Genomic DNA, 13,261 nt, shown 5'->3' with positions numbered 1-13,261 from the left:
ACAACTGGCGTCGCATCGGTACCCTACTTGCGCTCATGTAAGGATGGCTGAAGAACACCAACTCGCGATTTCCGAGCAGGATATTCCACCAACTCTGGCTCATTCTCAGCCACCTATGATATAGGCTTCACTGCCTCCAACGCCTACAGGCATATCACTAGCGTATTCGGGCGCCCCTTCAGTGCATCTCTCGCCACCAACAGTACATACAGCCTCCAATTCCGGCGATTCTATACGCATTGCTACGCTCGAGGGCATGGTCAACCAATTGGCAGCTAACATGGCAACTAACATGACAGAGCACATGGCCCTACTCAGAGGTCAAAACTGGGCTTCTTCAAGCTACACTCTGCCTCCGAGGCAAAGGTCAATGGTTGATCCGAACCAAGTGGTCCCGCCGACCTTCGTTTCGGACACTAAAGAGGCGCCCATGTCAGCAGTGACGCACATACCGCCCCCACCTACTCCTACGGCTGTCTCATTGCCATCTATAGCTTTTCTGTCAACAGATTCCACTGTGCACGCCCCGCCGCCACTAGCTATGCCGATGCAGCCTCCAGTTTACACTGTGCTGCCACCTACAGTCCCTACAACGATGAGTGCTCTCGCTCCTGCTTACACTATCGAGCCTTTTCCTTTCCAAGCTTCACCACCTCACTTAGGCTTTTCCTACCAAGCTCCACCGCCTCTAAATATTCCTCCCTTGAGCTCGACACACCTACTCAAGCAGCCCTTGCCGCTCCACCAGCAAATTTTCTCCCCGAAATGGAGAATGAGCAGGAAAGGAGATTGAAGAAAATGGAGGAGACCATCAAGGCTCTCTAAGCAGGTGGGTCCCGATTTAATTATGGTGACAGCGACTGGAATCTATTCCTGCGCATGCAATTTCCCCCGAAGATCAAGATTCTAGATTTCAAGAGGTATGACGGGACCAAGGACCCACGGCATCATCTTTGCCATTATCAAAGCAAAATGATTCAATATTGGGATTATGAAGAGTTTATCATCCAGACATTCCAAGACAATCTAACTGGATCGGCACTCGACTGGTTCATGACACTAAGAGCCGCCGACATTCCCACTTGGACTGATCTCTCCCAGAAGTTCCTCGACCAGTACAGGTTCTGTGCGGAGACACCCCCTACTCTCCTGGACCTCAGCATGATGGAGATGAAAGAGGACCAGACGTTCGAGGCGTATGTAGCGGAGTGGCGGGGAAAGGCAGCGAAGCACATCCCCACGATTACTGAGAGACAGCAAGTCTAGTTGTTTCACTCGACGCTCAGAGGTGCATATTATTCACACCTTTTGTCTCACACTTCCTCATTCTCAAAGCTGATCGAAGCCGGCAAAAAACTTGACATGGGCATCAAGCTAGGCAGAATCGAGGGTCCGACAAGGAAGAAGGAGGGAGAAACTTCGAAAACCACTGCTGGGGCATCTTTTACAGGCGGTAAGAAGGGCAAAGAAACGTCCGTCAACTCAGGGCGTCAGAGCTCCCAATCGTATTTTGTGAACTTTACACCTACGCCACCCCCGCGACAGCATATCCCTGCTCAAGCCCAGCCAAATAGAACCCCGGCTTCGAGACCTCCTCAACTAGCACAACGGGCCCCAGCCCCTCAGACTCAGCAAGGCAGCAGGATACAATCTAAGTCGCGGCCTCAGTATCCGCCTCTACTGGTTCCCCAGTCACAAATCTATCGCCAGCTTCTTGTAGCTGGGAAGATTTTACCCTCAAATCAACGTCGCCAATCAGAATTAGACTCTTCGTTGTGAATACCACATGGTTGCTCCGGGGCAAACTACAGGAGATGATTTACAAGAACAAGCTCTCCTTCAACGAGATTAGGCCAGCGAACGTCCAGGCCAACCCTCTCCCCGACCACGGCTCTAGCTCAGGCCAGATTGTCAACATGATCGTTGCCTACTTCCTTGGAGAGGAATCGACCAGGGAAGAAGAGTCGGCCTCCCCATGAGGCTACACGTGTATATATGTTTCCCGTGTGTCAGCAAAGCTATAAGCCACACGGCGGAAAAGGGATTTTTTTGTTATAGCACTGACTTTAATAAAATCCCTTGCACATATTGTGAATTCCTGCGTTCACGATTCCTACCATCCTTAATTTCTCTCTCGTCATTTCTGCATTCTGAAACAAAGCGCTTTATTTCTAGGCTCACCGTAAATCCAAAATCGACTTGGATTCGAATTCATCCATGCGATACTTCGAGGGAGGAATCCAATCCTTCCACTACAAAGGCAGGAAGTGACAGCTCCACAAGCAGAGCATGGCCCAGCCCACACACCGCGAGAGTCAATTCCACGGTCGCGCCTATGACCAAAGAATGGGTTTCACTTGTCCTCCGCCATTTCTGCCGACTAAACACGGGGGCAATACGCACAACCCTTTCTTAAGCTCCCTTTCGCTTCCATTTAAATGCATTCCCAATCAAGCTTCTGGCATGAATAAACTCTTCAAGGAGCATTAGGACAGTCTCGAAGATGCCCTGTTGGTTCTGTCAGACTTGCTCGATTCGTCTGTCCTGATGGGAGCCGGCTTCTCCAGCCTTCCTTAGGACGGCTGCAAATGCCTACTCACAACCAGGGAAAACAGGCTTATGTAGCCCCCAGTCACGGTCTAACCACTCCAAAGCAGCGATGACCAGATTCCCTGAAACATATGTCATCCACACGCGACACCCCATGGGTCGCGGGTGGGACAAAATAGGATTTTCTCATGGGTCCACCTCATATTTCTTACCACATATTCCCCCGCATAATCGCTTAATGCATTATCTTCTTTGTCATCATTAACAGGGGCGCATTGGCCACAGGCGAAGAGCGATGCGCGAGTTCACGCTTCTCTGAGAACTTGTCTCGTACCCTTTCCTTATACTTCGATGAAAGAGGTGTCCGACGATGAGGTACCCCCTACAACGCTAAAGACGCAGACAATTGAGCAAATCACCCAATATCGACGCAACTGTCTTCCTCGAACATTCAACAGCTTTAGCAGCGTTTACCGTTCAAGAGGCGTGCACTGCGGGAATAGCAAGACACGATCAGGGACAACGATTGCACAAGGAGCCCACCACGGGTCACATCAACAATGAAGACCGGGGCATTCACGTCCAACGTTTACACCGAGTCCATCTCAGACATCATCCACCCATGATGAGCATTTCCAAGCGACGTACACTAGGGCATCCCCGGTTGAATCTCGCGCTAGCACAACCTTGGCAAGCGACGTACACTAGGGCATCCCCAGTTGAAGCTCGAGCCAACACAACCTCGGCAAGCAATGTACACTGAGGTCTCCCTGGTTGAAGTTCGCTCCGAGGTCGCCATAGTGGATAACTCCAGCAAGCGACGTTCAGACACTCTCGGTCATTTGTGTTAAGACCAGGCCTCTTCTACAACAGGCACCAAGACAAACCCAAGCACTGATTCACTAGGGCAACTATGCATTTTCCTTTTCCTAAACAATAGGGGAATTCATGTAAAGCTTACAAGGGCAAATGACACGAAGTTCGACTTTCGAGTGCACAAAAGTTAAACTTCCAAGAAAGCTGGCCCTCACAAAGCGGCCTCGGCAATGCAAAATCGAGGAGTCTCAAGCAAATACACGAGGCACAAAACAAACCCCAGCTACAAGAAAAAAACACAGCGAAAAGAAGCGGGAAAAACCCACCAATGAAGAGACAGAGAAAAATAAGCGGGAAAAACCCGCCAACAAGCGAAGCAAGGCAATGCCGATGTTCACCAAAAGCACCAGTGCCGCCAATCCAAACAAATCAACAAACCCTGACAAAAAGAGGAGCAGTAGACATAACTCCTCGACATAGACATAACACAACGCACTCGGATGTCGAATCCTTCAAACCCTTTGCCCTTGCAAACTCGAGAGACAAAAGAATTAAGCCTGCTAGGTTGAAAACCCCTTTTGAGGGGCAGCCTAGGCAAAAGCTAGGGCAAAAGAGAGGCACGACCGGAAACCCCTTTGGGGCGGCCGTGGCAAAATGAGAGCTCTTCCCCTTTAGGTTGAGAGGTGCGGCCCCGAGGTGGGTGATCGTAGCAAAAGGAGAGCAAAACGAGAGAGAGATAAAATTGCCCCTAGTCCCTCACACACTGGGCGGACCAAGGATCCCCAGGGAAAGTGGCCATGTTATCTTTTCCAACACGATCCCCGATCGGTTCTCCTACACAGCTCAATTATCAAGCGTGGATTCTTCTTCAAACACAGTGTGCAACTGAGTACGCTGTCCAAGCAGTTTGGTACAGCTCACACTACAGCAAGACGAAAAAGGGGGGTACATTTTGCTGCAGGCGTGAACTCGTATATCCTTTTAGTCTGGGGCAACGTGCTTCCCAAGCTTTCTCTGGGTCACAGCCACCCTTCAATAGGCTACCACAAAGCCGAAATCCCAGATATTCCTTTCTGGGGTCTAGTCATAACATTATGGAAATGATCAGATCGACGTCTGACCAATTCTGAACAGAAATTCCCATGTGGGTTACAAATGTAGTCGCCCTATGGCACCTTGACGAGAAAAACCCGCCAATGAAGAGAGAGATAAAAAAAAAAAGCGGGAAAAACCCGCCAACAAGCGAAGCAAGGCCATGCCAATGTTCACCAAAAGCACCATCGCCGCCAATCCAAAGAAATCAACAAACCCCGACAATGCTAGTTTCACGGGGCCTACGGAAGCAAAAAAGGAATAGAAATTCAAAATTTCATACCCGTGAAACTAGATCCCAAGACCTACTAGAAGAATAGGAGTAGATAAAGTGTACCTGGAATCTTTTGAACAGTCGACCGAGCGTCCCAAGCGTGACGCCTCTACCGGTATCCACAGCGACTTCCTCGACGGGACTTCAAGATTGGCGGTGCTAGCGGCTAACACTTGAAGGAAACACCGGTGTGACTCCAACAATAATATGACTAATGGACTTCTTCAAATTGAATAAATTTAGTTTGAACTCTCGTACGCACATACACTTATGTACACAAAACACACCCGCACACATAGATATGTCATACATCTATATGTATATCAGAAAAACACGCGCACATACATTCATATATATGTATGTCTGAACCTTTCCCATTTTGTTGCCATTTGTATGCAACGTGGGTGAGGTTTGACTTTGCATGGCTTCCACGCAAATGGCCAAGTGGATGACATATGGCTCACCATGCAAAATGGCCATGTGTGGCCATTCATGGAATTGCCAAGTGGCTCCGGTTCTAGGGCCCCGTGTGTCCTTATTTTGTGTATTATGTGTATCGAATTGAGTCCAATTAATCTAATAAATCGAGTCTAATAAATCGGTAAATTTAATCTCATTAATTATCCGATTAATTAATCACACCGTAGCTCGTCTAATCTCTATTAGACAGATTTAGTGTTTCAAAACCATCCCGTCGATTTGGTCGTAGTGTGTGACCCTGTAGGTTCCCGATTACGTTGACAGTAATATCGAAATCTCTATTTCAATATTACAAACAGTGAGCAGCATCTATCAATGCATTGCTGCTACTCAAGTAATTGGAAAGTCAATTTCTCGACGAACCTTGTAACCTATGTTACCGTGCAGTATAATCCATTTGTCCTCTATATCTCTATTGAGCCCAAGGCATGGTCGCTGTCATCCTTGTATGGCTCAATCTCTCTTTCTTGGTTTATTGGGTAAGTCTATCAGAAAAAATGAGATCGATATCCTTATATCGACTCATTTGGGTACGCATATACTTTTAGACTCTACCCACTAAGCGGCCGTGAGATATCGCTCCCGTTACGTGGAAGGGACAAATCTTATCTTGGTCACTCACATTCCTCTATGCTCTGTGGTATACCCAATAATTATCTTTATAACCAACCTGTTACGGTGGCATTTGACAGTATCAAAGTATAGGACATTACATGTAGGAAACCATGGTGACCTCAAGTCAAAGGACCACTGCACCATAGTCACTATGAGATCTGTTAATGACAGTCACGTAACAACCCATGTAGCAGTCTCGTGACGGGTCAGTCCAGTAAATATTACTTCTAATGTATACCTGCGGTGTGACTCGATGTCTCCACATCTATGACCTGTGAGACTTGGTCATCAATCTACACCCACACTAGTCTCACCGCAATATCGTTGTCCTAATTAACGATAATACTTTGACTAGGGACATTTAGGAGTAGTATTCAGTCATTATAGGATCTCACAATCAAGTCACACTTAATTCCTGTTGAACCTACTATTCTAAGGACGTTATTGTGTAAAATTAATATTCAGCGCAATCCACACAATAACATAAATGCCTCGTATTATAATGAAATATATGTCATATTACAGAATTGATGACAGATTGCCTCTAGGGCATACACCAATTCCCAACAATCTCCCACTTGCACTAGAGCCAATTTGGCATATCCCTGATGCCTAAGGATCTAGTGTGAGCCTCGTGCTTGCGCTGTACAAGAGACTTCGTAAGTGGATCTGCGAGATTCTTATCTGTTGGTATTCTGCATATCTTCACATCTCCTCTATCGACAATCTTGCGAATGAGATGGAAGCGCCTGAGTATATGTTTGGATCGCTGGTGAGACCTGGGTTCCTTAGCCTGCGCAATAGCTCCATTGTTGTCATAATAGAGTTCTACTGGGTCTGCGATGCTAGGACCCATAGCAATTTCTGTTACGAACTTCTTGATCCAAACGGCCTCCTTTGCAGTGTTAGAGGCAGCGATATACTCGGCCTCTGTGGTAGAGTAGGCTATTGTCTCCTGCTTGGAACTCTTCCAACTCACAGCACCTCCATTTATGCAGAAAACATACCTTGATTGCGATCTACTATCGTCCTTATCGGACTGGAAGCTGGCATCGGTGTAACCTCTTACAACGAGCTCTTCTTTGCCCCCATATACCAAGAACATCTCCTTAGTCCTTCGCAAGTACTTAATGATGTTCTTTACTGCGATCCAGTGTCTCTCACCTGGATCTGACTAGTACCGACTCGTCATGCTCAGAGCATACGAGACATCAGGTCGAGCGCATAATATGGCATACATGATGGATCCAATAGCTGATGCATATGGAATCCTGCTCATGCGATCCCTCTCCTCCTCAGTAGAAGGACTCTACGCCTTCGAAAGGCTTATGCCAAGTAACATGGGCAGCGATCCTTTCTTAGAATCTTGCATGCTAAAGCGCCGAAGCACTTTATCTACATATGCACTCTGACTTAAGCCAAGCACTCTCCTATATCTATCTCTATAGATCTTGATACCTAACACATAGGTAGCTTCGCCTAAGTCTTTCATGGAGAAACACATTCCCAACCAAGTCTTCATAAACTGTAGGGAACGAATGTCATTCCCGATCAAAAGTATGTCGTCTACATACAACACCAGGATGATCACTGCGCTCCCACTAACCTTCTTGTAAACACAGGGTTCATCTTCATTCTTAATGAAGTCAAACTCTTTGACTGTATCATCAAAGCGAAGATTCCAACTTTTAGAAGCTTGCTTCAGTCCATAAATAGACTGTTGCAGATTACAAACCTTTTCGGCACTTTGTGGATCGACAAAACCCTCAGGTGGTGTCATGTACACATCCTCGAGGAGCCTTCCATTCAGGAAAGTAGTTTTGACGTCCATCTGCCAGATCTCATAATCATAGTAAGCTGCAACTGCAAGCAAGATCCTGATGGATTTAAGCATAGCCACCGGGGAAAAGGTTTCGTCATAGTCAACACCATGAACTTGTCTAAAACCTTTCGCCACTAGTCAACCCTTAAAGGTAATCACATTACCGTCCATGTCGGTCTTCTTCGTGAAGACCCACTTACATCCAATGGGCTTTACCCCTTTAGGTGGATCAACCAAAGTCCATACTTGGTTAGTGTATATGGACTCCATCTCATATCCCACGGCCTCCAGCCATTTCTCGGAGTTTGGGCCTGTCATGGCTTCCGCATAGGTTGTAGGCTCATCATTATCTACGAGCAATACATCATTATCTTGAGTCATGAGAAATCCATATCTCTCGGGTTCATGACGTATCCTACCAGACCTACGAGGCTCCTGTGTCACCTGTGTAGAAGATTGTACCACAACACCTTGTGGTTGTTCTGCAACCTTACCCATCGACTGGTCAATGTCATTTTATGGTAGAACTTCCCCAAGTCCTAATTTCCTCCCTCTTGTTCCTTTGAAGAGAAACTCTTTCTCAAGGAATACCGCAGTTTGAGCGACAAACACTTTGCCCTCGGTGGGATTATAAAAATAGTATCCTCGAGTTTCCTTAGAATACCCCACAAAATAACATTGATCTGATTTAGGGCCAAGCTTATCCAAAGACAATCTTTTCATATAAGCTTTGCAACCCCATATCTTTAGAAAAGACATATTGGGATGCCTCCCATACCACATCTCATATGGTGTCTTTTCAACTGATTTCGACGGAGCATGGTTTAATATGAGAGCGGCTGTCTGTAGAGCATATCCTCAGAAGGAGTCCGGTAAGTCCGCATAACTCATCAAAGATCGAACCATATCTAATAATGTTCGATTCCTCCTCTCAGCTAAACCATTCCACTGTGGTGTTCCGGGTGGAGTCAGTTGGGATAGAATCCCACACTGTTTAAGATAGTCAGCAAACTCATGGCTCAAATATTGACCTTCCCGATCTGATCGAAGAACTTTAATGCTCTTACCCCACTGATTCTCCACTTCATTCTTAAATTCCTTGAACTTTTCAAAGGATTCAGATTTGTGTTTCATCAAATACACATATCCAAATCTACTAAAATCATCAGTAAATGTAATGACGTAGAGATACCCACCTCTAGCAAGCTTGTTCACTAGTCCACATACATCGGTATGTATGAGAGCCAGAAGATCACTAGCTCGCTCACCCTTTCCAGTAAAGGGGGCCTTAGTCATTTTCTCCATTAAACAAGGTTAGCATGTCTCGATTGATTCAAAATCAAACGAGTCTAGTAATCCATCCTTATGGAGTCTGGACATGCGATTCTCGCTAATATGGCCTAAACGACAATGCCAAAGGTAAGTCGGGTTCAAATCATTAGACTTGAGCGGTTTGGTTTCCACGTTATAAATGGGCGTATCTAGATCAAGAACATACAGACCATTACTTAAATGCGCACTGCCATAAAATACATCATTCATGTACATAGAACAACACTTGTTCTTGTTAGTGAAGCAAAATCCCTTCTTGTCCAAACAAGAAACATATATTATGTTTCTACTAATAGCAGGCACATAATAACAGTCGTCAAGATCCAGTACAAGCCGAATAGGCAAAGACATGTAATAAGTCCCTACAATTAATGCGGCAACCCTTGCTCCATTTCCAACTCATAGGTCCACCTCTCCCTTTGCTAACGATCTACTGTTTCTTAGATCCTGCACATTTCCACAAATGTGAGCACTACACCCGGTATCTAATACGCAAGATGTAGAAGCAATAGATACATTGATCTCTATAACATGGATACCTGAAGTGGAAGTCTCACTTCCCTTCTTCTTCTTTAACTCCTCCAGGTACACCTTGCAATTCCGCTTTCAGTGGCCACTGTTGCTACAATGAAAGCAGTAATCATCCTTCGCCACTTTGGCTTTAGGCTTCAATGCACCCAAGTCACACTTAGACGCGCCTTTAGCCTTCTTGCCTTTGCCCTTTTTCTTGGTCCCCTGGACCATCAAAACAGGTGTCCCTTTGCTGATATCGTGCTCAGCTGTTCTCAATATGCCAAGCAGTTCAGGCAATGGTTTGTTATAATCATTCATATTATAGTTCATGACGAACTGACTATAACTGTTGGGTAGAGACTGCAGAATTAAATCTATAGCCAACTCTTGACCCAGAGGAAATCCCAGTCGTCCTAAAGTCTCTACGTACCCAATCATATTGAGTACATGAGGACCTACTAGGCTGCCCTCAGTCAACTTTGCTTAAAAAAGTGCCTTCGATATGTCGAACCGCTCATGCCGAGCCAGCTCTTGATAAAGTTGCCTGAGATGTACGATCATATCGTACGCCCCCATGACGTAACAATATTTAATGAGGATTTATTAAATATTGCTCCCACTATTTTTATCAAATCAATGACCCTCACCATTGATTCGGAGAATCTCATTCTCATAGCGGTCCAAGATCCATATTTCACTAAGTTCTGAGTCAGCGAGGGCTGAAACTCCTAAAACTGGCTATTTAGGTAGGGAACCCTCTTTCCCAATTGCATCACATGCAACTCTTGGTTAGTTGGGTGAATAACACCTCATTCCAATCTACCTTATAGATTGATGCCCAACTCCTTGCCTCTAAACTCCTAATCCTATTAGGCTTATTCAGTTAAGTCCGACCCATCAATAAACACACGCCTTACCAGGATAGATGAGGGCACCCTACGAGGGCTAGGTCTACACACTCATCCATCTTTATCTTGACGAGCGTTACACGATGGAAGGCAATGGACTTAATATTATTGAGGGATTTTAACAATATTTAAATCGATCTCACCATTTACTATTATGTAACCATTATATAATAGTTCCTATGTATAATAATTATACCACTAACAGTCATGCAAGTACAACCATTATACTAACACAACTATAGCTTAGTCGAGGTTTAACAGTCATGCTAGGACCAAGCACACATGTAACAAGCATGAAATCCTATTTCATGCTTCTATCTACTCATATTCTAACTAGCTAGTCTCTGATCCTACTAGAAGAATCGGAGTAAATAAAGTGCACCTGGGATCTTTTAAACAGTCGACTGAGCGTCCCAAGCGCGACGCCTCTACCGGTATCCACACTGACTTCCTCGATAGGACTTCGAGATCGACGATGCTAGCGACCAATACTCGAAGGAAACACCGGTGTGATTCCGACAATAATATGACTAATGGACTTCTTCAAATCAAACGAATTCAATTTGAACTCTCGTATGCATATACACTTATGTACACAAAACGCACCCGCACACATATATATGTCATACATCTATATGTATATCAGAAAAAACACACGCACATACATTCATATATATGTATGTCTGAACCTTTCCCATTTTGTTGCCATTTGTATGCAACGTGGGTGAGGTTTGACTTTGCATGGCTTCCATGCAAATGGCCCAGTGGATGACCATATGGCTCACCATGCAAAATGGCCATGTGTGGCCATTCATGGAATTGCCAAGTGGCTCCGGCTCTAGGGCCCCGTGTGTCTTTATTTTGTGTATTACGTGTAACGAATTGAGTCCAATTAATCTAATAAATCGAGTCTAATTAATCAGTAAATTTAATCTCATTAATTATCCGATTAACTAATCACACTGTAGCTCCTCTAATCTCTATTAGACAGATTTAGTGTTTCAAAACCATCCCGTCGATTTGGTCATAGTGTTTGACCCTGTAGGTTCCCGATTACGTTGACAGTAATATCAAAATCTCTATTTCAATATTACAAACAGTAAGCAACATCTATCAATGCATCGCTTCTACTCAAGTAATTGGAAAGTCAATTTCTCGACAAACCTTGTGACCTATGTTACCGTGTAGTATAATCCATTTGTCCTCTATATCTCTATTGAGCCCAAGGCATGGTCGCTGTCATTCTTGTATGGCTCAATCTCTCTTTCTTGATTTATTGGGTACGCATATACTTTTAGACTCTACCCACCAAGCGGCCGTGAGATATCGCTCCCGTTACGTGGAAGGGACAAATCTTATATTGGTCACTCACATTCCTCTATGCTCTGTGGTATACCCAATAATTATGTTTATAACCAACCTGTTACGGTGGCATTTGACAGTATCAAAGTATACGACATTACATGTAAGAAACCATGGTGACCTCAAGTCAAAGGACCACTGCACTATAGTCACTATGAGTTCTGCTAATGACAGTCACGTAACAACCCATGTAACAGTCTCATGACGGGTCAGTCTAGTACACATTACTCCTAATGTATACTTGCAGTGTAACTCAATGTCTTCACATCCATGACCTGTGAGACTTGGTCATCAATCTACACCCACACTAGTCTAACCGCATTATCGTTGTCCTAATTAACGATAATACTTTCACTAGGGACATTTAGGAATAGTATTCAGTCATTATAGGATCTCACAATCAAGTCACACTTGATGCCTGTTGAACCTACTATTCCAAGGACGTTATTGTGTCAAATTAATATTCAGCGCAATCTACACAATAACATAAATGCCTCGTATTATAATGAAATATATGTCATATTACAGAATTGATGACAGATTGCCTCTAGGGCATACACCAATTCCCAACAGACAAAAAGGGGAGCAGCAGACACAACTCCTCGACGGAGATAGAACACAACGCACTTGGATGCGGAATCCTTCGAACCCTTTGCCCTTGCAAACTCATGAGACAAAAGGAATTGAGCCTGCTAGGTTGAAAACCCCTTTTCAGGAGTAGCCTAGGTAAAAGCTAGGGCAAAAGAGAGGCACGACTGGAAACCCCTTTGGGGTGGCCGTGGCAAAAGGAGAGCTCTTCCCCTTTAGGTTGAGAGGTGCGGCCCCAAGGTTGGTGATCGTAGCAAAAGGAGAGCAAAACGAGAGATAGATAAAATTGCCCCCCTAGTCCCTCACACACTGCGCGGACCAAGGATCCCTAGGGAAAGCGGCCAAGTTATCTTCTCCAACACGATCCCCGATCGGTTCTCCTACACAGCTCAATCATCAAGCGCGGATTCTTCTTCAGACACAGTGGGCAACTGAGTGCGCCGTCCAAGCAGTTCGGTACAGCTCACACTATAGCAAGACGAAAAAGGGGGGTACATTTCGCTGCAGGCGTGAACTCGTGTATCCTTTTAGTCTGGGGTAACGTGTTTCCCAAGGTTTCTCTGGGTCACAGCCACCCTTCAATAGGCTACCACAAAGCCGAAATCCTAGACATTCCTTTCTGGAGTCTAGTCATAACACTATTGAAATGATCAGACTGACGTCTGACTAATTCTGAACAGAAAATCGTATGTGTGTTACAAATGCAGTCGCCCTATGGCACCTTGATGAGAAAACCTCGCCAATAAAGAGAGAGAGAAAAAAAAGCGGGAAAAACCCGCCAACAAGGGAAGCAAGGCAATGCCGATGTTCACCAAAAGCACCAGTGCCGCCAATCTAAAGAAATCAACAGACCCCGACAAAAAGAAGAGCAGCAGACATAACTCCTCGACAGAGACATAACACAACGCA

The 13,261-nt window shown here is 45.1% G+C and overlaps 1 protein-coding gene across 1 annotated transcript; it reads left to right on the top strand.

Moving 5' to 3' along the window:
• Positions 1 to 280: 280 nt before the first annotated feature.
• Positions 281 to 793, top strand: LOC116205545 (extensin-like). Its single transcript, XM_031538176.1, has one exon. It carries the CDS (start codon positions 281 to 283, stop codon positions 791 to 793), a length of 513 nt encoding a protein of 170 aa, XP_031394036.1.
• Positions 794 to 13,261: the final 12,468 nt, after the last annotated feature.

The sequence above is a fragment of the Punica granatum genome, chromosome 1 (assembly GCF_007655135.1).
Source record: "Punica granatum isolate Tunisia-2019 chromosome 1, ASM765513v2, whole genome shotgun sequence".
NCBI lineage: Eukaryota > Viridiplantae > Streptophyta > Magnoliopsida > Myrtales > Lythraceae > Punica > Punica granatum.
This window is presented reverse-complemented; position numbering and strand designations above follow the sequence as displayed.